Source organism: Nansenia antarctica, assembly GCF_963989245.1.
Source record: "Nansenia antarctica genome assembly, chromosome: 2".
NCBI lineage: Eukaryota > Metazoa > Chordata > Actinopteri > Argentiniformes > Microstomatidae > Nansenia > Nansenia antarctica.
The window spans coordinates 45,825,421-45,848,628 of NC_137675.1; the positions used below are offsets into that span (position 1 = coordinate 45,825,421).

At 43.2% G+C, this 23,208-nt stretch overlaps 1 protein-coding gene across 1 annotated transcript in view; it reads left to right on the forward strand.

The window, feature by feature from the left end:
• The window catches only part of prr12b (proline rich 12b), a gene marked incomplete at both ends in the record, with an annotated part of 47,647 nt that extends 28,154 nt beyond the window's left edge, over positions 1–19,493 (forward strand). The window contains 9 exons of the mRNA XM_080523677.1: positions 1,347–1,876; positions 2,602–2,718; positions 3,245–3,378; positions 3,952–4,829; positions 8,053–8,172; positions 9,930–10,027; positions 11,070–11,201; positions 17,066–17,161; positions 19,359–19,493. Coding sequence (XP_080379803.1) covers positions 1,347–1,876; positions 2,602–2,718; positions 3,245–3,378; positions 3,952–4,829; positions 8,053–8,172; positions 9,930–10,027; positions 11,070–11,201; positions 17,066–17,161; positions 19,359–19,493 — 2,240 coding nt within the window. The remainder of the gene's footprint in view (positions 1–1,346; positions 1,877–2,601; positions 2,719–3,244; positions 3,379–3,951; positions 4,830–8,052; positions 8,173–9,929; positions 10,028–11,069; positions 11,202–17,065; positions 17,162–19,358) is intronic.
• Between the last annotated feature and the right edge of the window lie 3,715 nt (positions 19,494–23,208).

A 23,208-nucleotide genomic window follows, 5' to 3' on the forward strand; every position in this document is an offset into this window, starting at 1 on the left:
GTAACATATTGTAATTAACTACGCCCTAAATCGTAATGAAATGTAGGTCTGGAAGCGGCCTAAATCTAGCTTCAATCTGCTTTTTTTCTGTTCTCCGGTCATAATAACTCGCTGCCTTTCTGCACAGCCTGAATCAAAGTGGACTGTCTGAATCAATTAGTGGCGGAGGAAATTCATTCGTGGCGGCCCGCCACGAATAAATGCATATAGAGGAAACACTGGTGTCTCGTGCCTTACTTTGTGCGCCGCCATGAGGAGGATGACGAGGATTTCCCTGGTCAGTCGCGGTCACACATACCCCCATACCAGGGAAATTCCATGGATCAATCTACTGGGAAGGCTCGTATGTGTGAAAGGGGTTTCAGTTTCCTGTTCTTAGCTGACAGGAGTGGCACCCGGTGTGGTCTTCTGCTGCTGTAGCCTGCTTCAGGGTTCCACGTGTTGTGTGTTGAGGGATGCTCTTCTGATGCTCTTCTGCATGCCTTGGTTGTAACGAGTGGTTGTACAGGAAAATCACACAGATCAGCACTTTCTGAAATACTCAAACCGGCCTGTCTGGCACCAATAACCATGCCACGTTCAAAGTCACTTAAATCACCTCTCTTCCTCATTCTGATGCTTAGTTTGAACTTCAGCAGATCGTCTTGTCCATGTCTACATACCTAAATGCATTTTGTTGCTGGCATGTGATTGGCTGATTAGATATTTGCGGTAACGAGCAGTTGAAAAGGTGTACCTAATGAAGTGGCCGGTGTATATCTTTTATATACATTTTAAAAATATATTTCATGTTTTATAATAATAAATACATTATAACGCAATATTATGAGTTGCTGCCACATGATTGGCTGATTAGATATTTGTGTTAATGAGCAGTTGAAAAAGGTGTACCTAATGAAGTGGCCGGTGAGTGTATATCATTATATTATATTATATAATGTTATAATGTAATGATACTAGACATTTCATGGCTGTGAGAACATAAAACAATTATGAATATATTAAGAGATAGTAGTAAAAGAGGATAAAGTTCACACCAGGCTGAAAACACAAGAAAACATTTTTTTGAGTGTTTAGTTATTAAGACCGCTGACCACTCATACCACAAATCTGCTAGCTGGGATTATTTATAGTCTGCAGTTTATCAGGTATGGAGTTTCATAGTGTATTAATAGAATTCTACGTCCTCAACTCACTGATTCTAACATCACCTGGGAAACGACATTCAGACACTCTAAAAACCACAGGCATTAAAACAATTGAAATCTTAAGAACATTATTGGAATTATGTTTCAGATACAACAATAATAATAGCCCTAAAAGAGACTTGTTTCCTCTCCCCACAGATTCTCCATCTGAGCCTCCCCTTGCCCCTGTACCCCTCTCCCCACCATCCCTCTCCCCCTCCCCGGCTACCCCCTCCTCCCCCCCGCCGCTTTCCCTCCCTTCTCCCCTCCCCCTCCAGCAAGACGAGGAAGAGGAACAGCAACAGCCGTCCCCTGAACAACACCACCACCACCCCGCCTCTTATCCACCTCCCGACCAATCTCTCATGGCCCTGCCCTCTCCCCCTTACCCACCGCCTCCCACGCTCCCCCCTTCTGCCACCCCTCCTCTCTCCTCCTCGCCTCCTCCCCTCACAGACCTGGAGCAGGCACAGGCCTCTCCTTCCTCTCCTTCCTCCCCGCCGTCGTCTCCCCCTACCCCGGAAGATGCGCCTATTCCCAAGATCACCTCGTTGCACCTGGCCAAGAAGCAGGGCAACGCGGCTATCGCCGGGGAGAGCGAGGAGGAGGACAGTGAGAGCGGGGGCGAAGGCATCTTCCGGGAGCGGGACGAGTTTGTTGTGCGGACTGAGGACATCGGTACTCTCAAGGTGAGGGGGGATGAGAGTGGTGTTTTTTTGGGCCTGGGGGTATTGTCTTTTGTGTGTGTGTGTGTGTGTGTGTGTGTGTGTGTGTGTGTACACATTTGTATGAGCTTTAGTCTATAGTAATCACCCTATGTGTTGTCTGCTTTAGTATTAAATATGTTGTTTATATGTCTTCTCTCTTATTATTGCTATCATTTCAGGCAAAATGCGTAATTCTAAAATAATCCCGGGAAGTCAATACAAGCTTGTCTTGTTATGATATCTATGAGGCACGGATGCGCAGAATGATGATATTTTGAGAACATACTAACAGTGCCCTTAGTCCTTCTCTCTTTGTTACATGGCTTTATGTTAACGTTTATGTATCATTAGGCCACACAGAATTACCATTACTATTCATCCAATCAAATTGCTTTGTAATTGGAGGTCCTGAGTATGTAATGCAGGCTACAAACATTTTATATGCAAATATTCAAGTCCTTATTGGGTGGAATAGGCCTATATGCACAATGCTGAATGACATTACCCAAATGCTGTTTAGTTGTGGGAGGAGAACACAGGCATTACGCCCATTAGGATTATTTGCCGTGGCCAATTATTGACATATAATCACATAATGACATCATTGCAAGTATGGCATAGAATCAATCACAACGTTCACCACAGTTAGAACCAAATGTATCGGCTCCAGTTGCAGTCTTGACAAACGTCCTCCTCTGTCTCCTCAGATGGCCCTGCAGACCGGCCGCGAGCCGCCCCCCATCTGGAGGGTGCAGAAGGCCCTGCTGCAGAAGTTCAGTCCTGAGATCAAAGACGGACAGAGGCAGTTCTGTGCCACTAGCAACGTTAGTTCACATACCACTTCCCCCTTTCAATCAAGTCTCTCTCCTCCGCTTTAAAGTTAGCTATCAGTGATTAGAGAGTCCAAATTAAATATGACTACTAAATACCTGTGTGGCAGTAGAACAGGTGTAGTACCTCATCGTTATTAAAGCCATATGGACTTATTACTGTATTGTTTATGTTTTCGTTGACGTAGGATTTTTGGAACAAATGATGTATATAGCTTAAAGTCATGTTGTCGAATTCCTTGAGCACAACAGATTTCAAACGAGCATTTCCAGTTTTAAGTTAGCATTTTCCACATTGTTTCCATTTTTTTCTGCTGACCCTGCTCACTCAGAGCATGTTTGATTATGGGTAATGAGGTGAGTGTCGAACTGACATGAGCTGCAGATTGTATAGACACACGCGTAGACGACATGATTAGTCAGACCCTCCCCAGTTTTTTTTTATACAGAAAATTATATTAACCCTAATTTTCAGAACAGAGGATTATTGTAGTCTTACAGTTTTGACCTTTCTCCCTAGTATCTGGGTTACTTCGGCGATGCCAAAATGCGGTACCAGCGTCTGTACGTGAAGTTCTTGGAGAACGTCAATAAAAAGGACTACGTCCGAGTGTGCTCGCGGAAACCTTGGCACAGACCCGGTCTCACTCTGAGGTATGTTCTCTCTGTGTGTCCGCTGTGTGTCTGTGCAATACTCCAATGTGTGTTGTCAGTGTCGCCTTAATGGCTAATCCCCTAGCCAATATCTCTTGTGCGCTGGAGTAGCTCCTAAATCAATACTGGGCTGTTACCATTATTGCTAACACCTACAACAGGCCACTGTTGAAAAGGTTCACACTGCCATCGCAAACGGTGGTTTACCTCAGAGCCGCCGCTGCAGCGGACACAAGGTGTGATGCGCTGCCGAAAGCCACCACTAGGTAGCGACAAGACCCTTCCTTCTAATCACTCAGATAACAATGAGAGAGAGAACGGTTGGCGATTATTTGTCATTTTGAACTTCTAACAATGCTAAAATGTAAAACAAAACACACAAAAAAACAGGCAGGATAACAGAGGAGAGAAAGTAAAGGTTTATTAGTTTGAGTCTACACAGTTGGAGCTGCTCTATGGCTGTTCACCATCGTTCCACTGACTGCCCACTGTCTGTTTGCTACGCTTCCTCCTCCAAGCGTAGAGCCGGCTTTCAGTGGGATTTATCTTTGCTGTTTTTTTGTCAATTAACAGGCGCCAGTCACTGCCCAAGCTCCCACCCCCGGCCCTTAACCAAACTCCCCATGTAGAGAGAGAAGAGAGGGAGAGAGATAGACAGAGGGAGAGAGAGCAGAGAGAAAGAGAGAGGGAGCAGAAAGAGAAGGAGCAGAAGGAGAAAGAACAGAAGGAGAAAGAACAGAAGGAAAGAGAGAGGGAACAGAAGGAGAAGGAGCAGAAGGAACGAGAGAGGGAACAGAAGGAGAAGGAGAGGAAGGAGAAGGAGAAGGAGCAGAAAGAGAAGGAGCAGAAAGAGAAGGAGCAGAAAGAGAAGGAGAGGAAGGAGAAGGACAAAGAGAGAGAGCAGAAGGAGAAAGAGAAGAAGGAGAAGGTGAGGGAACAGAAGGAGAAAGAGAGGGAGTTGAAGGACAAAGAGAAGGAACAGAAGGAGAAAGAGAGGGAGCTGAAGGAGAAAGAGAAGAAGGAGAAGGAGAAAGAGAGAGAGCAGAAGGAGAAAGAGAGGGAGCTGAAGGAGAGGGAGCAGAAAGAGAAGGAGAGGGAGAGAGAGCGGAGGGTCAAGGAAAAGGAGAGAGAGAGGGAGAAGGAGAGAGAAAGGGAAAAGGAGAAACAGCGAGAAAGGGAGCGGGAAAAAGAGAAGGAAAGGGAGGAGAAAGAGAGGAAAAGCCAGCTGTCTCAGGAGAAGGTGGAGAGAAGGGGCAGTGGAATTGAGCGAGGGAGAGTTAAGGAGGAGAAAAGAGCAGGAGGGGGAGAGAAAAAGGTGGAGCGTTCCTCTAGGGTCAGGCCTGTGAAAGTGAAGACGGAACCTCCTCCCAAGAAGAGGAAGAAGTGGCTAAAAGAAGTCCCCTCCTCCTCTGAGTCGGACTCCTCTGCAGACCCCCCAAGTGAGGATGAAGGTGAGGAACTGTACACGCTACTTTGTCTGTAGAGTAAGTGTCTGAGAGAGTAAGAAGATAACATGGGGCCGGTTGCATAAACATAGATTAAGACTGGTCTAAGCCTTAGACTAGTCTTATATTCTCATGTTAGACCAGTCTAATTAATACTGCCTGTTGCATAAAAAAATAAGACTGACTTATTTTGAGGTTAGAAAGTTAGCCTCCTTCCCCTAACCCTAAGCTTGATTTAAGAGCTGTGTTGCTATGGGAACGAGTCAGGGCTAGTAGCTAGGTAACACTGTAACTCCAGCGCGGTAAACTACATCACTGGTTAAAACAGCTAAGCAGTATACTTTTCTCCACATTATATTCCTCCAATATACATACGTTTTCAGCAGAAGAAATCTCAGATCTTCCGCCCCAGGTGTAGCTGTTTCGGCCGCAATTTTTTTTTTCTTATTTCTTATTTTACCTAGAATGCATTGTGTGACAGGCTATCTAAGTCAGTCTTACTTTAGTCACTCATAGGTGAGCTTTATGCAACAGGAACATTTTAGAGTCTATAGCAAGACTGACTTTAAGTGCGATCTAAGTCTTAGACTGGGTCTATCTTTTTGCAACTGGCCCCAGGTGTCTCATGTTGGATGTCTTTGTCTGTGTTGTACATGTACATGTATTCTTTATCCCGTCTGTGTGAAACTCTTTGACATTAGCTATACCTATATAGAGATGGGCATTCTTTCTGTTACATGTATTTGAAAGAATAATTTAAGTAGTTCCCCTAAATTAAAACATGGTATCCATTTACGTCTTAAATTCACTTCTCAACAATATTGGGCTTAATAATGGCTTAAATAGCCTTAAATACATTTTAAAATGGTATAAATGGAGCTGAGGTGATTTGGAATTCACACTTTGTAAGAGTCTCTAGGCACAGAGGGAGGTCGACACAAAGGAACAGCTGTAAATACGTTTTTATTTGTTTACAGCACGGCTCAGCAACGTCACTGACGTGCTGAGCGAGTCTTTCAAAATAATAAAGAATAAATACTAAGCGCAGCACGCGGCCGTCACTGCCGCTCCGCCCACCCGCTGCGGCGACTTCAAGCGGCGCTGACTCCCCTTTCGGGACTCAGCTGGCTCTGCCGTTGTTCTGTTGCTTTCTCTCTCTCTCTCGTCTCTCTGTCTCTCTCCAACACCTCGGCAGGTTTTCCCCGTCTCCTTCACTCCCGAGGGAACAAACACACACAGGTTAAATAGACCAGTGGGATAACGAGTCTGATCACTGACACCTGTCCGTAATCAGCTCATTATTCCCCCCCCAACGACAGTCTGGCTCCCTCTGCAGGCCAGAACGCGCCATGCTCCCCACACACCCCCACCGCCAGTTCGAGGCCGGGAACACAACCGGCCGATAGCCTACTCCCCCCCCCCCCTGCACGGGAGAGGAAGTCGGCCACGACCATCTGCGCCCCCGGCCTATGAACCACTATGAAATTGAAGGGTTGCAACGCGAGGTACCACCGGGTGATCCTCGCGTTGGTATCCTTCATGCGGTGGAGCCATTGTAGGGGAGCATGGTCGGAGTAGAGGGTGAACGAGCGCCCCAGCAGGTAGTACCGGAGGGCGCCGACCGCCCATCGAATGGCCAGGCACTCCTTCTCCACCGTGCTGTACCTGCCCTCCCGCTCCGACAGCTTTCGGCTCAGGTACAGCACCGGACGGTCGGCTCCGGCGGTCGGCTTCCGGCGCGGAACCGGTGGCGATGTTCCTCTGGGCTGAGCCCCAGCCAGTCCCGGATCGCCTTGGCCACGATGGTGTAGTCGGCTTGGGCGGCCGCCGGGAGCCCGTGCGCCGCGATCTGCGCTTCCCCGGTGAGGAGGGGCAGCAGCTGGGACGCCCATATCGGCTCCGGCCACCCAGCCGCCCTGGCCAGCCCCTCGAAGGTTGCGAGGAATGCCTCCGGGTCATCCCGTTCCCCCATCTTCTGGGGCCGGACCCGGGGACGCCCCTCGGCTGGTTCGGTCCGGACGAGTAGCTCCCGGAACCTGGCCCGCTCCTCGGCCTGTCCCCGCGACAGCTCCGTGAACAAGGCCATCTGGTCCTGCTGCATACGGGCCAGGTGCGCCACCACCTGGCCTAGTTCTGCATCCATCGTCCTTTCTGCGTGTGCCGACCCCCTCTCTGTGCCCCACGTTGGGTGCCAGATGTAAGAGTCTCTAGGCACAGAGGGAGGTCGACACAAAGGAACAGCTGTAAATACGTTTTTATTTGTTTACAGCACGGCTCAGCAACGTCACTGACGTGCTGAGCGAGTCTTTCAAAATAATAAAGAATAAATACTAAGCGCAGCGCGCGGCCGTCACTGCCGCTCCGCCCACCGGCTTCCCCTCTCGGGACCCGCTGCGGCGACTTCAAACGGCGCTGACTCCCCTTTCGGGACTCAGCTGGCTCTGCCGTTGTTCTGTTGCTTTCTCTCTCTCTCGTCTCTCTGTCTCTCTCCAACACCTCGGCAGGTTTTCCCCCCCTCCTTCACTCCCGAGGGAACAAACACACACAGGTTAAATAGACCAGTGGGATAACGAGTCTGATCACTGACACCTGTCCGTAATCAGCTCATTATTCCCCCCCCAACGACAGTCTGGCTCCCTCTGCAGGCCAGAACGCGCCATGCTCCCCACACACTTATTTATAAATTAGCCCTGCCTGCGACTTCTAAGCCCAGATGTACCCCTTGAGGTTGTCAGTCTCAGTTTCCGTCAACTCAGAACCCTGAAGTCTGACTTAGTGAGACTATGGTTTACTGTACGTCTGTGGCATCCACGCAAGAGGTCCCCAGTCCCCCCCCCCCCCAGTTGCAGATCTCTCCATGGGGGAAGGTCAAAGGTAGGTGGAGGTTAATTGGAATAAGGCCTATGACATGTCCCAGACGTAGCCCTGGTACCACAAGGTTGACTGCATCAGTGGCCTGCATACAGGAAGTCCCTGGTTGTGACCCAACAGGTTACATCAAAAACATCTGTGCCCTGTGCCTGTGCCCGACACTGATATTAGAACGTCTTGACAAATGTGAGGAATGCCCATGTATCTTTTCCCATCTCTGTCCCTATACTTGTTTGTGGATGTATGTGTACATGTAGCTCTGTATGTGTGTGTGTGTGTGTTTGGACATGTGATTGCGTATGTGAGGAAGTGGTTGTCTTAGTTGACCCTGTGTGTCTGTCTGCTCTCTGTCCCGTAGTGCCAGTCAGAGGAGGGGTGAACAGCAGAGCCATGAGGGAGATGTTTAGGAGCTACGTGGAGATGCTGGTCAGCACAGCTCTTGACCCTGACATGATCCAGGCCCTGGAAGACACACACGGTGAGGGGAGGGTGTGACAGTGTGAGAAAATGGGGCAGTATGCTTTTGTGAAAGAAAGAGTTAGGTGATCATGTGAGAGAAAAAGAAAAAAAGAAAGATGGAATGCGTTCCGTTTCCTTTCGATGTCTCCTATACTTTATCTGTCCTGGGGCCTCATTTATAAAAAAGTACTTGAACGTCATCTTTGACTTTCACGTAAGCGAATTTTTCTAAACGGACGTAAGCATTATTTATAAAATGGGCTGAGATGGTTTAAACCAGGCACATGCTTATACTCAGTACTCAAGTTGTAAAAGAAAATCAGGGGAGGTGGTGGATTTTATCATATGAGGACAATTTTAGCATCCCCTCAGCGTCAGTGACTTCAGTGTCAGTAACTTGGTAAAAATGTCATTGCATGTGTGCGTGCCCCCTCGCACCTTGAAATAGCAGTAATACCACGTTCATTGATAAAATGACATAAAGTATGGAAAGAGGGGGGCGATTTTGACTGTTTTTATTTCTGGGGGGATGCCATCCCCCCTCAAATCGAGTGCTGCTTATACTGTAATAATATAATGGTCTTATTCTTATCAGGTGGTCTTATTCTTATATGGCTGCTCACTCACTTTGCTCACTCCCAGACACCGGAGAAAATCCAGTATAATTTAGCGCGTGGCCGGGCAAGGTCCGTTGTGGAACGCACTAGGCATGTTGAAGGGGAGATAGACAGCTCCGGAGGGATATAAAGGAAGACTGAAATACAATCATAAACATCAGTTCCTTTTCAATCTTGAATTAAACTCATTTTCTCGGCTGATAACAACATCGTTAATTTTATTACGAGCCACTTGCATGAATTACAGTAGGCAGTGCGGCTCACATTCCTGTAATAACTCCGCATAACCAGTAGGTAATGTGCGTACGCAAGTTCAATACTCGACGTAGAGCTACGATCGTTTCCACGGTCAAATTGACTCACGTTGAAATTGTATAAATCACTACGTTGACGTGGTTTTCTACGTACGACACGGGTAAGATCAAAATTTGATCTGAGTACTTTCTATAAATGAGGCCCCTGATGTAGGAAGAGATGGACTGGTGGAAGCACATTCCCAGTGGGATTATTTGTTTTGCTGATGTAGAATTAGTTAACCAAATTCTGCGCGACATGTAATTATGATCGTCCGAAACAAGGATCCAAACGACAACACGTTTCTGTCCTGTTACTAGTGTTAACGAGTGCTTTTACAGCTCCGTTTTGGAACTGACAAGATTGTGGTCCATTGCAACTTAAAGGGAGACTCAGTGATATGACGTGGCCATAAAATAGTGGCAGAGAATGTGAAGAAAGACAAGACAGTTCACTCACCTGTCTTTTTGTCTCACACCTGTCACGTTGCACTAAGGTAGTGTGCCAAGAGTGAAATGTCTTGCTTGAATTAATCAGAAACATCTCCGAAGTCATCCAAATGTCTTGTGGTAATGTCACATCACTGAGTATACCTTTAATAAAATGTGTGTCTATGCTACCTGCACAGTTTAATCACTGTCATTTGGGAACCCTGGAAAGAGAGGTAGCCTGATGGTGTGAATGCTGAAGCAAGCCCAATCAACACGATTTAAAAGGAGTACCTTGAGAGAAAGAGAGAGACAGAACGATGGTCTGGGAGATTGGTAATGGAGTCAGCAAGATGAAAGAGTCATAAGATGACTGAGTTCTAAGAGACTCTAGAAATAAAGAAAATGACAATGACTCTTTGCGCTTTGCCCCTTAGATGAGTTGTACCTCCCACCCATGAGGAAGATTGACAGCTTACTCAACGAACAGAAGAGGAGACTTCTGAGGATAGTGAACATGAGCGCCCAGCACCAGGTACATCCATCTTCCTGTGTATCTCTAATTGTCGATCCGTATCTGTTTATAAGACTTCATTCTCGTATCCGGATGATACTCGTGATCTTACAACTGGGGGTGCGATTTAAATGCTTAAAATGATGCGCGTTGGTCGCAAGTCGAGCTGTGCCAGTCTGTCAGAACGGATATTAGCAAACGTAAAGGGTCTAGTACAGATAAAATGACAGCCTGAATCTGTAATCTTTTGATTACAAATGTATGTACAAAAGTATATGATATGAACTTACACACAAAATCAAAGATCAATAGTTTTTTATTTATTCTTGTACAATATTACCACAGTTTTGGAAGGTATGTATTTTGAGCTGGGATAAACACAGACTGCTGCAGCCGCATGGCGTCCACAGGCTTCTATCAAACTATCTGTCTGAGGTGAACGAGACGGCGTGGGGGGATGAGATGGCGTGGGGGGGTGAGATGGCGTGGGGGGACGAGACGGCGTGGGGGGATGGCGCAGCAATGCTCTGATTCAATCGTGGCAGCAGGCACATCGCACACATCTCCCATTCTGTAAAGTGTACCTGTACAGCTCGTGTGCGTTTCATTTCAGCGCCCATGTTAACGGACTAGAGCAGCCACACTGAACCCAGAACAATTTCATAATGAAGTGAAATTAAACATTATATTATTGATGGCTATTATCAAAGGCAAACTCAATGTACACAGATAAGGCTGGCAGTAGCAGCTCCGCAGTAGAGCCGCAGCAGAAACGCTGTCTGTATGGAAGCCGCAAGCGTGAGAGGCGCAGCATTTTCCGCCATGCACACTGCCGTAACAAGTGAAAGGAGTACTCAGTACACCCCCTAGTTTCATTTACTTTAATTTATTTGCTCGATTTACTAGCGTAATTACAGTGTATGTTGTTATGATAAAGAGGCCTGTGACATATGAAGACTGCAATTACCAGATGTTCCTTTTATCTCCATCCAACTTTCCCACCATTATATTGTGTTGTGAAATCTGTAAAAACAGGTGTTATAAAAAATGTCTTTCTCTTTAGGATGCTCTGCACATGTTCCCCATGATGACGGCAGACCCCCTGGACTCTGGAGCAGTCAAACTGCACCTTGGTGGTGAGGGCTACAACCGCAAAACCCTTAACCGGGTCAAAAAGAGCATACCCAAGCAGCAGGTAAGAACCAGTTGGGCCAATCCACTGTTCGTCAGAAGCTATCCCACAGCTGACACCAATATGTCAAATGTTTGGTCGTTTCTGGGTGCTACTCTTCTATCCTGTGTACTTATGGAGAAAACCACTGACAATATTAGAGGTGCCAACATATACTGTATATAACTGATGAACTATCACACTGTTAACCATTTATTAAAGAGTTATCAACATTACAATAACATACACACGTAACTTAGCATGGTGCTAATTATCTGCTGTACATTATAACATATAAAATAGGGCACTCCAAGTGAAGTAGCCTTACCTTTCATAAGCAATTATGAACTGCAATGCATGTTTATAAGGGACATCAAGTAAAGTCATCCAACATTGCATGATTCATAATAAGTAGTCATAAACGAATAATTCATATCAATGTTTATTCATGCTTGTGTATACTATAGTAATGACAGAGATGTCATTCCATTTTAAGAAAACATAATCCAGTAAGAAACTGCATCAAAGCTAATGGCCTGCTACGGAATGAAAATAGATAAGTTCATGAACGGTTTGAAAGGTGCCTTTCACATTGGCATCAACTGAGAGGCTTGCTATGCGCTATACAAATAACATTTGATTTGACACCAGTGGCCCCACAAAGAATATAGCAAACTGTACTATCAGTGTTTAAATTACAAGTTGTTTCAAGCTTACGACAAAGCCACACTGGTGTGGAGCTAGATAAGTAGCTCTACGTTAGCTAGTCATGATAGTATCAATCAGAGTTGGGAGTATACATGTGCAAGTCTCAAGTGCTCAAATTTGCGACTCGTCCCCCATCTCTGGTATCAATATATAGCTAGCTAGCTACCTTGTGTAGCTAGCTAGTAGCATCACCTTGCTAGTACGTTGTGACTTAGGTTACATCTTTCAATTTTTCTTCGAGGCAGCAGCTGGCCATAGCCTATCGATCGTTTGTACATGTTGTATATCATTTGATAGTTTTGACTAAATACTGAGTACACAAGAGAGCTTGATTATAGGTTGTCAAACCCACTTCCTGGTTTGTGATGTTTTCTGAAAGTTCTACAAAATAGTATTGCCCTATAAATGGTTTAAATACATGTCATGCTAAATTGTAACCAGTTAACCTGCTGTAACAGACAGAGTGACCTGTATATTGTGCCCCAGTAGTAGCCATTCAATCTAAACCTACAGACCTTGACCATCATTGCTTCAGACTGTGATTCTTAGCACAGTGTTGCCTGTGCATTATGTCTGTTGTCTAAACACAGCACGGCCTCAGTTTCAACCATATCTAATGAGGTTAGTCATGGTGCTAAATGTAGGACAGAGGCATAGATAGAGAAAGTACATTAAGAGTAATTACACCCATAATTACACACATCTGGTGTAAAAACTATTTATCAACTATGCAACCGCTATGCAACAATGGATCTAGAGCAGTACCTTTTCCCACTACACGTTCCTCTTGCCATCACTCTGGTCAATGTCAATCTTCATTTCATCTGTCCACATAGCTATACCCATAGGCATGAGCTACTTTTAGTGGGGTCCACATTTAAAACATACATTACAAATAACATTTAACATGTAAAACATACTTAAATTACAAATATCAAACATTAAAATATGTCATACATCATACAATTTGTGACAGAGCATGGTTAAAAAGTCCGCAACTAGGGCAAAATCATTTTTCTGTTTTTTCCAGATTATGAAAGGGTAGATTGTAAGCTTTAAAATGATGTGTCATACATTGAAATCTGAAACAAATTGAAGAAGTCATGGATATTTTAATGGTGATACCCCCTGAACCACCGTACTGAGATAAGTCTTCAGAGACATTTCAGAGACATTTTTCACAGAGGTAATGGGTGGGAACAATAGCTGGTTAACTCCACCCTAATCACTCCCTCAAGACAACCACACCCTCAAGACAACCACTCCCCCATTACACTACCTGTCATTACCTACCTGTCATCTGTCAGTGGGGTTGTCAGCTAACCCTCAGGAAGCAAAATTGCAGGGCTGACACGTTTAAATAGCTAAATAATAATAATAATAATAATAATAATTCAATATTCATGATTCATCATAATTTTATTATGTCCCATTACAAGTACAAGAGAGTAAAATTCATGGCAATGGAAAAAATTAGGCAAGATACAACATTTACATTTACATTTTTGGCATTTAGCAGACACCTTATTCCAAAGCGACTTACAATCAATACATTTGAATACTAAGCATGAGAATCATCAGTCCACCATTCGTAGCAGGAAGAGTAATCTAGCTCAGGCCCGGGGCCATTGATAGAAGGAAAAACCTTCTCCTATCACCTTCTTCTAAAACCTAGTTTTTTGTTGTTTTTTTACACTGGAGAAACAGAGAAACAGTACAAGGGGGGCAATAGAAGTTCTTAGGGACACAGTAGAGGGGAAAGCGGGTGTCTTTACGAGACGTAGTGGTGAGGGGCAGAAGATGTCTCAGGAGGAGCAGTTAAGGTGTAACCTGAAGAGATGGGTCTTCAGTCTACGACGGAAGATGGGTAGTGACTCTGCCGTTCTGACAGCCGTGGGGAGATACAATTGAGCAATACAATAATAGAATGGTAAAAAATTATAATGTTGTGTCCGTGTGTATGCATTTATCATTATAGTCCATAAAGCATCTAGTGGGACTTGGTGTAGTTCCTTCCCATCCGGGCATCAAAGCTGTAGCCTAATAAAAAAAGAAGACAGTACATTTAAAATGATTGCCCACTGTTACCAACACCACTTTTACTAAATACTACTATGTTCATAAAATAGAATTGCTTATACAATGACAATGACAAATACCTGAAGTGCTGGTGACTCATCAAGGTGTCATCTCTCAGAATCTCTCACCTCGTCATTCTGTAACATAGATGTCAGGTCAGAGGTGTGGACACACTGCTAGTGTAGGTTTTCCATAGACTCTCAGTGTACTATTGTTGTACTGTAAGGAGTAGGCTAGTGAAATCATTTCAATCCACAGTATTATTCTACAGCAAATCTACATATCAATGAATTAATCCTTATTTTTGATATAAGGATTACATTAGCGACAACATTAGCGTTCATTACAAAAGCATTTACTTTTTCTATAATCTATTATATCTCTAACAAGGCTAGCTAGCTAGCTAACAAGCTAACACTTGTTTGGCTAGCTGGTACACACAAACACACTAAAATGGTGCATGAAACATATTACACTATGTTGCATGTTTAGTAGGTCTCCAACAAATGTATTTATTCATTATGTTTTATCTTTGACAACGTATTTCTTCCTCCCACCATCTCATTAGTTTTGTAGAGGGGTGGCATAATTGTGGTGAGCAGTTTCAGTGGTCTGATAACTGATGCTAACAACGGGGCTATCTACCTTACTCACAAAACATCAAATAACTGTTTGGCTATCCTAAGTAAACAATACAAAATCCTAGTAAACAACACATGTTTACATTAGGGAGTGAAAACCTTCCTTCTGTTACTCGTCTAGTGACATAGGTATGTGAAGCCAAGTTATTATTGAGTTTGTTATACTGATCTGCTGGAGTTTTAGACTGTAAAAGGCTCCATGTTGACAAAATAAGTGAACATGCTTTTATTATCTTTTTCCAGAACTCTGCAGCAACTTTTAGGTACTTTTAGCAGACTGTACAAACTTACCATCCTGTTTTTGAGGATAAAGCCAGGTAGTACAACAACCCATAGTAAGATGTGGACACGAAGTCCAGGTGCGGACAGCTTTTTTGCATGTTTATGATGTTTGCTATATAAAAAAGGCAGCTTTTCTTCAATTTCATAGTTTCCAAATCGATGATTAGATATTATTAATAATAATACGTTTTAATAATACGTTTTCTATAAGTATGGTCTCAAACGCAACTTGCATGTTGCCATTGTACCTCTCACACTGCAGGAGTAGAAAGGAACCATGACCAAACAATTTTGACATGTCAGAATTCAAATGGGCGTGATTGCCTCGTATTGTTGACCAATACAAACTCCGATGACTCGTGCTTACAGCTGATGTGTACGTTTCGCCATGAAGCCATTGGCAAATTCATGGCTGAAATCCTGCAGTGTATGCCCGGCTTCACTAATGGTTTGCACCTTGCAGTGAAGCCTCTGTAGTTGTTCTGGTGAAGTCTTCTGTGAATGGTAGCCTCGGACACGCCTACCTCCTTTACATTTACATTTACATTTTTGGCATTTAGCAGACGCCTTATTCCAAAGCGACTTACAATCAATAGATTGGAATACTAAGCATGTGAATCAGCAATCCACCATTCGTTGCAGGAAGAGTAATCTAGCTCGGGTCCGGGGCCACTGATAGAAGGAAAAACCTTCTCCCTATCGCCTTCTACTAAAACATTTTTTTTTGTTTTTTTTTGGGGGGGGGGGAGAAACTGAGAAACAGTACAAGGGGGGCAATAGAAGTTCTTAGGGACACAGTAGAGGGGAAAGCGGGTGTCTTTAGGAGACGTAGTGGTGAGTGGTCCTGGACAGTGTTCCTAATCTGTCGGTCTGTCTGACAGTTGTTTGGGTTTTTTCATTATGGTCAGCATTCTTCAGCATTCTTTAGGTAAGCCTCTTGATTCTCCTGAGATTCTTTTGGATTTTTTTTCCCCTTGACTTTCTTCATATTGACAGACACCAATAGCAGACTCCAAATGCAAATGCAAAACCTAAAATCAATAGACAGCTCTCTTATGCCTGCACAAATGATGTGACAGACACACCTGGCTAATCAGAAACACATCCAAGCCAAATACTTTTGTTGCCATGAAATATGGGGACGATGTACAACTAAGCGTTACTGTTTCTAAATGGTAAATGGACAATATTTATACAAATACCCTCAAATAAAAGCTGGCAATCTGTACTTCATCCCTCATATACATTTTTGATTTAAAAACCATATAAAGCTAAAAAAAGAAAGTGCTTCACTGTCCACATACTTTTGCAGGGAGCTGGGAACACCAACATGGACAATACATAAGCAAGTATAGAAGCCACTCTTTTGTGATGCCCATGAGATTTTTGCTCACTGCAAGAGCTTTTAAGTGGTCCTGCACACTGACTTTGACTTCCATGTCAAATAATTTCTGGGTAGGCCTATATGTTATGGTGAAGTGTGTTCCTCGCATCTTTGATTTGATTTGATTTGATTTGATTTGATTTGTGAGTCATTCCTCTTTAGTTCAGTACTCTACTATTCTGCTGGCTGTTATTTTGCAGCCTACTGTGTCTCTTAAGTGGATTCATACAGTATTTGTGTTTTCAGTCTGATGCTAGGGAATTGGTGAGTCTTTAGAGTTCGCTTTCTAAAATTGGTAGCGAATCTACTAACTTAAATGAGTGAACTAATTTGACCTAAATTGGTCAGCATTTTAAATGTCCAGTTTAATCTAGTATCGGCTGTTATCTTTTCCAGGGGATGGCTCAAAGGGAGGGATGTAAAAATGTGAAAAATTAGTTATACTACAGAGTATTATAATGACCAGGTCACGGTGATGATACATAAACCTCAGAAATCACACCCACTGAAAACAGTGTTTGAGTGAGAGTACTGAAAAACTATATATTTAATCATTTTGATCTGTTGACATTTTAAACAAAATCCTGGAAATTATGATATTCAATGCGCCCTATTAAGATGTCACCCTTAAATGTAAAAGATTCAAAACAGTATACATGACAGGATAACCCACCTAATCACTATCCCTTTTCTGACACCTTTTCTGGACCAAAAAGAACTGTAGAATCCCCAAAATGATTTTCTCTCCTCTGTTCCTCCATTTCTGTTTCCTTCTTTCTCTCTCTCTCTCTCAGGATCTAAAGCTCTCCACAGAGACGTGTAGGATCTACAGTCTTTATCATTCGCTCCATCACTACAAGTACCACACCTTCGTCCATTGCAAGAAGGAGGTAAGTTGCACATGTCTGAACAGTGATCTTCAATATGTCTTATTCAGCGAGGCTACCTTTCTCTCCTCTTTTCGTTCTCTTCATGGTATGTTTTAAAAAGACATATTTTCGATCCATATTTCCTATACATGGCAAAAATAGTATTTTGTTGCCTGACTAACACAAACTCAAGGTCTCTAACTTCAATGTCTGCATGAGTATTGGGTCAGTGAAGCATTTTTTCTTCTTTAGACACTACAAATCTAAATTAAATCAAACTTATTATGAGGTTAAAGTAGATATTCTCAGCTTTTATTTGATGATATTTGTGTACATATTGATTTCACCATAAAGAAATGACCACACTTTTTAGACATGGTCCAACTATTTTAGGCCACCAAAAGTGATAATCAAAATGTGAAAATCCAAATGAAGCCCTCATATTTGGTATTTTGGTCGACAATCATTTGTTGCCTGACGTGTGTGACCTAGTAACCCCACCAGATCTTGGGTATCTTCTCTGGTGATGTTTTGCCGGGTCTGTACTGCAGCCATCTTCAGTTGTTTGTTTTGAAGTTAAGTCTCCTCTTAAGAAAATTAAATGCATGTTCAATAGGATTTAAATCTGGAGATTGACTTAGCCAGGCAACAATTTACTACTTTTTGGCCCTGAAAAACACCTAGTTGCTGTGGCAGTATGTTTTGGGTCATTGTACAGATGTTTCTGTACACAGAACTCATCCTGCTGCTGCCATCAACAGTTACATCATCCATGAAGACAAGTGAGCTAGTTCCAGTGGAATCCATACATGCCCAAGCCATAACACCCCTTCCACCATATTTCACAGATGAGGTGGTATGCTATGGATATTGGGCAGTTTTTTTTCCCCTCCATACTTTACTCTTGCCATAATGTTTGTATCATATGTCCACAATACCTTTTTTCAGAACTCTGCAGTCTCTTTGAGGTACTTTTTTTTTGCAAACCGTAACAGTCCTGTTTTTGTGGATAACTAAGTGGTTTGCGGACGGTAGTTTGACACATTCACGCGTACCTCCTGGAGTAGGAATGCCAAATCATGTTCCTAGTGCCTGCACATGGCGAATAAAGTTGAATTGAATTGAATTGAATTGAATTGACTGTTCCTGATCTGTAGGATAGTTGTTTTGGGGGTCTTCCTAATCATGGTGAGCAACTGAATGTTTGAGGTTGCTGAACTCACCAGTGCCTTCTTTCCTTTCTGATGTTCCAAACTGTTGATTAGTTGGTTTAAGATTTAGGCTTTGTATCTGATAGATCATTTTCTGATATTTCAGCTTCATTGATGGAACACATCAATGTTCCTGACAAACCAGAAACACATGTCAAGCCAATGGTTTGATTTCAAATCCAAAGAAGAAATAATGCTTCACTGTCCCATTACTTGTGCAGGAAACATTTTGAGCAATAATACAAGAGGGTGTGTTATATCATGGATGTCACAATCAATGGTAGCTGAGTAACGTCAACCAGATATATAGTACACCCTTAAGTGTATTATCGTTTTTATACAACAGGTTTACACTGACAGCAACAATTCTGACTACAAGCAATGGTGCTATTATAATCTTTTCATTATATATTGTATTGGTTTGTCCTCCGCCTACAAAAGTAGTTCATAAAATGATTACCGCAGTTAGGGGCGCAGGTTCGTTGATAGTTTTGGAATGCATTGTCTATTATGATTGGCATGGCAACCCAGTAAACAACTACCTACCTTCCATTTTGTAGTGTGTAGGATAAGGATGACAAAAACAACCATGCATTATTGTCCGAATCCTTCCTTTGGTTTAGCAACGTTTTCATGATTGATTTTATTTTATTTTATGTTTTATTTTATTTTTTTAAATGTTCCTTACTCTTCACTCGAAAAGTGTTTATGGCGTATATTTACATTTTGCAAGTCAAAGTGATGAGGTAGCCATGTGCTGATATCATAGATATCCTAACAGCTCGGATGCTTCTGATTTGGTGTTTGATTTGGTCAACCCGCCGTATCCGTATAAAGATATCCTGATTAAGACTCTGAGGTAACAACATGTGAAACATGTGCAGGGGTGAATAGAGGAATGAACTATACTGTACACACTGGAAACATATTGCCTCCTTCAAGGACATTTCAAATCTAGTAGACATGGAGTGTTTCATTCTTTCCGTCCTTCCCTCTCCCTCTTTCAGACAGACAGTATTGAGCAGGCGACAGAGGACCCTGGACAGGAGGAGGTGGTGCAGCAGTGTATGGCCAACCAGGGCTGGCTGGAAACACTCTTCAACTCCTTTATCGAGCTGCTGACCCTGAGCACCAAGGCCTGAGGACAAGGCCTGAGGACAAGGCCTGAGGACAAGGCCTGAGGGAGGTCACATGCTGGGAGGAAGGCAATGCTGGGAGATGTATACAGTATTTAGGAGATAAAGGGGAGGAAGGAAGGACACTGGAGCATACCAAGAGCAACAGAAGGGGAATTCTGACCCCACTGAATCCCTGCTCAGAGAGCAAGCAGTGTTTTTCGGTTTGAAGGTTTGGTTTTAACTTAAAATGACACTATGAATTTTTTTTTATTGGAGTCGGGGGGGGTTCTTTCTTTTTTTCTCATGAAGTATTCTCTTGACTTTAAGGAAAGAGATGGAAAGAGGAGAGCTGAGGAGGAAAGTGAAAATTGTGAATGTTTGAAAAGGGTACGATGCCCCTCTATACCTGAACAGGGAAAGCAGGGGACTACAGTGAATCAGTTAGCACTACAAGAAAGATTGTTCTTGTGATCTACATTCAAATACACACACACACACACACACACACACACACACACACACACACACACACACACACACTATATGTATACAGTAAATATGTATTAATTATGATTTGTATTATTTATACGAAGTACCCTCCCTAGCTGGGATTGTTTGCTGTTATTATTTCAAATAATAATGTTTTATTTGGGTATACATGAAATGGCACTCCCAATGGTACTCCTCCAATCCTTGCTCAATCCCTTGTTCAAAAGCTGGAGGAACAAAATTGAGGTGAAGGGGGGGGGGGGGGGGGATGAGAACACTATTATAATGGTCTCTTTTTCTGTCTGCTGAAAAGAGTAGAATGAGGGAAGAAATGTATTTAAAACTACGCAAACTGTTCTTTCTGTTTGTTCTTCAAAAGACAACAAGAGAAGAGTTACTGCCTGAAGTAAACAAAAAAAAAGAAATAAGTATGTGTCCATTTTCTCAAAGAAAATGTGGCGTTTTAGGAAGGTTTAACGGTTAAAAGGCGTTAAAAAATGTGTTTATTGTTCGTTTTTTTATCTGTTTGTTGTTTATTATGATAATTATTATTTGAGAGGTTTACCTATTTGTTGAAACTCTTGAAGGGCATTTTTGTGTGTAAATATTGTACAGCTACTTCAGTCTCTATGCCCAGTTCCTCTTCTGTACATGATCTTCCTGTATTTGACAAAAACAAATAAAAATGTTAAAATTATGAAAATGACAGGGAAAAACTATCTCATTTGTATTATTTTGTTTTTGTTTTACACAATCTTAAAACCTTCATCCCTTCTTCATCGCGTCCGGCCATCTTCATATCACGTCCCTCCAGTGGTTGGCGCAGGCGAGCGCGGCTGCGCTTGGTTTGCCAGGTCATCTCCAGTATGTACTGTGGGGCCTGGCTGCAACTCATGATGTGCTCCATGGTTTGGAGCTCTCCATATATACATGAGTCGGATGTTGCCAGCTTCCACCTCTTCATGGACGCCTTGCACCGCCCCTCTCCAACGCGCAGGCGATTCAGGGTTTTCCAGACGGCCCAAGGTTGATCGTGGCCGGTAGCGAGCTATTCGTGCCTTCATCCCTGTATATATGATACCAGGGGCCTCATTTATAGAAAGTACTTAGATCTTTTGATCTTACCCGTGTCGTACGTAGAAAACCATGTCAACGTAGTGATTTATACAATTTCAACTTGAGTCAATTTGACCGTGGAAACGATCGTAGCTCTACGTCGGGTATGACCTTGCGTACGCACATTACCTACTGGTTATGCAGAGTTATTACAGGCATGTGAGCTGCACTGCCTACTGTAATTCATGCAAGTGGCTCGTAATAAAATTAACGATGTTGTTATCAGCCGAGAAAATTTGTTTAATTCAAGATGTAAAGGGAACTGATGTTTATGTATATCCCTCTGGAGCTGTCTATCTCCCCTTCAACATGCCTAGTGCGTTCCACAACGGACCTTGCCCGGCCACGCACTAAATTATACTGGATTTTCTCCGGTGTCTGGGAGATCGCAAAGGGAGTCATCTTTTCAATGTCACCTGGGGCCTCATTCATAATGGGTGCTTAGATCAAATGTTGATCTTACCCGTGTCGTACGTAGAAAACCACGTCAACGTAGTGATTTATACAATTTCAACGTGAGTCAATTTGATCGTGGAAACGATCGTAGCTCGACGTCGAGTATTCAACTTGCTTACGCACATTACCTACTGGTTATGCGGAGTTATTACAGGCATGTGAGCCGCACTGCCTAGTGTAATTCATGCAAGTGGCTCGTAATAAAATTAACGATGTTGTTATCAGCCGAGAAAATGAGTTTAATTCAAGATTTAAAAGGAACCAACTGATGTTTCTGATTGTATTTCAGTCTTCCTTTATATCCCTCCGGAGCTGTCTATCTCCCCTTCAACATGCCTAGTGCGTTCCACAACGGACCTTGCCCGGCCAAGCTCTAAATTATACTGGATTTTCTCCGGTGTCAGGGAGTGAGCAGCCATATAAGAATAAGACCACCTGATAAGAATAAGACCATTATATTATTACAGTATAAGCAGCACTCGAGTTGAGGGGGGATGGCATCCCCCCTGAAATAAAAACAGTCAAAATCACCCCCCTCTTTCCATACTTAATGTCATTTTATCAATGAACGTGGTATTACTGCTATTTCAAGGTGCGAGGGGGCACGCACACATGCAATGACAGTTACTGACACTGAAGTCACTGGCGAGGGGATGCTAAAATTGTCCTCTTATAAAATCCACCACCTCCCCTGATTTTCTTTTACAACTTGAGTAGAGTATAAGCATGTGCCTGTGTGCCTGGTTAGTTGTCATGATCAAACGTTACAAATGCAACTTACAGAGAAGCCACCCTTCTCTGCCCTCTCCCACTTCCAGACGAACGCCTACCCTATATTATAGCACTTGTCTTAATTCAGCCGCTATAATTCAGCCTCTATCACAGGGTGTTAATACAAACCTCATTCACCTGCGTTCATTTTTACCTGCGTTGGTATTTATAGAAGGAAGCACGTATGCAACTTTAAACCATCTCAGCCCGTTTTATTAATAATGCTTACGTCCGTTTAAATAATGCTTACGTCCGTTTAAGTCAAAGATGACGTTCAAGTACTTCTTTATGAATGAGGCCCCTGGATAAGAATAAGACCATTATATTATTACAGTATAAGCAGCACTCGAGATGAGGGGGGATGGCATCCCCCTTGAAATAAAAACAGTCAAAATCATCCCCCTTCTAAAACTGCCATCCCCCCTTTCCATCCATTATGTCATTTTATCAATGAACGTTGTTTTACTGCTATTTCAAGGTGCGAGGGGGCCACGCACACATGCAATGACATTTTTTACCAAGTCACTGACACTGAAGTCACTGGCGAGGGGATGCTAAAATTGTCCTCATGGCTATGATAAAATCCACCACCTCCCCTGATTTTCTTTTACAACTTGAGTATAAGCATTTGCCTGGTTAGTTGTCAATGATCAAACGTTACAAATGCAACTTACCGAGAAGCCACCCTTCTCTGCCCTCACCCGCTTCCAGACGAACGCCTACCCTATAGCACTTGGCTTGCTATAATTGAGCCGCTATCACAGGCGTTAATACAAACCTCATTCACCTGCGTTCATTTTACCTGCGTTGGTATTTATAGAAGGAAGCACGTATGCAATTTCAAACAAGCGCAGGCCGTTTTATAAATAATGCTTACGTCCGTTTAGAAAAATGTGCTTACGTGAAA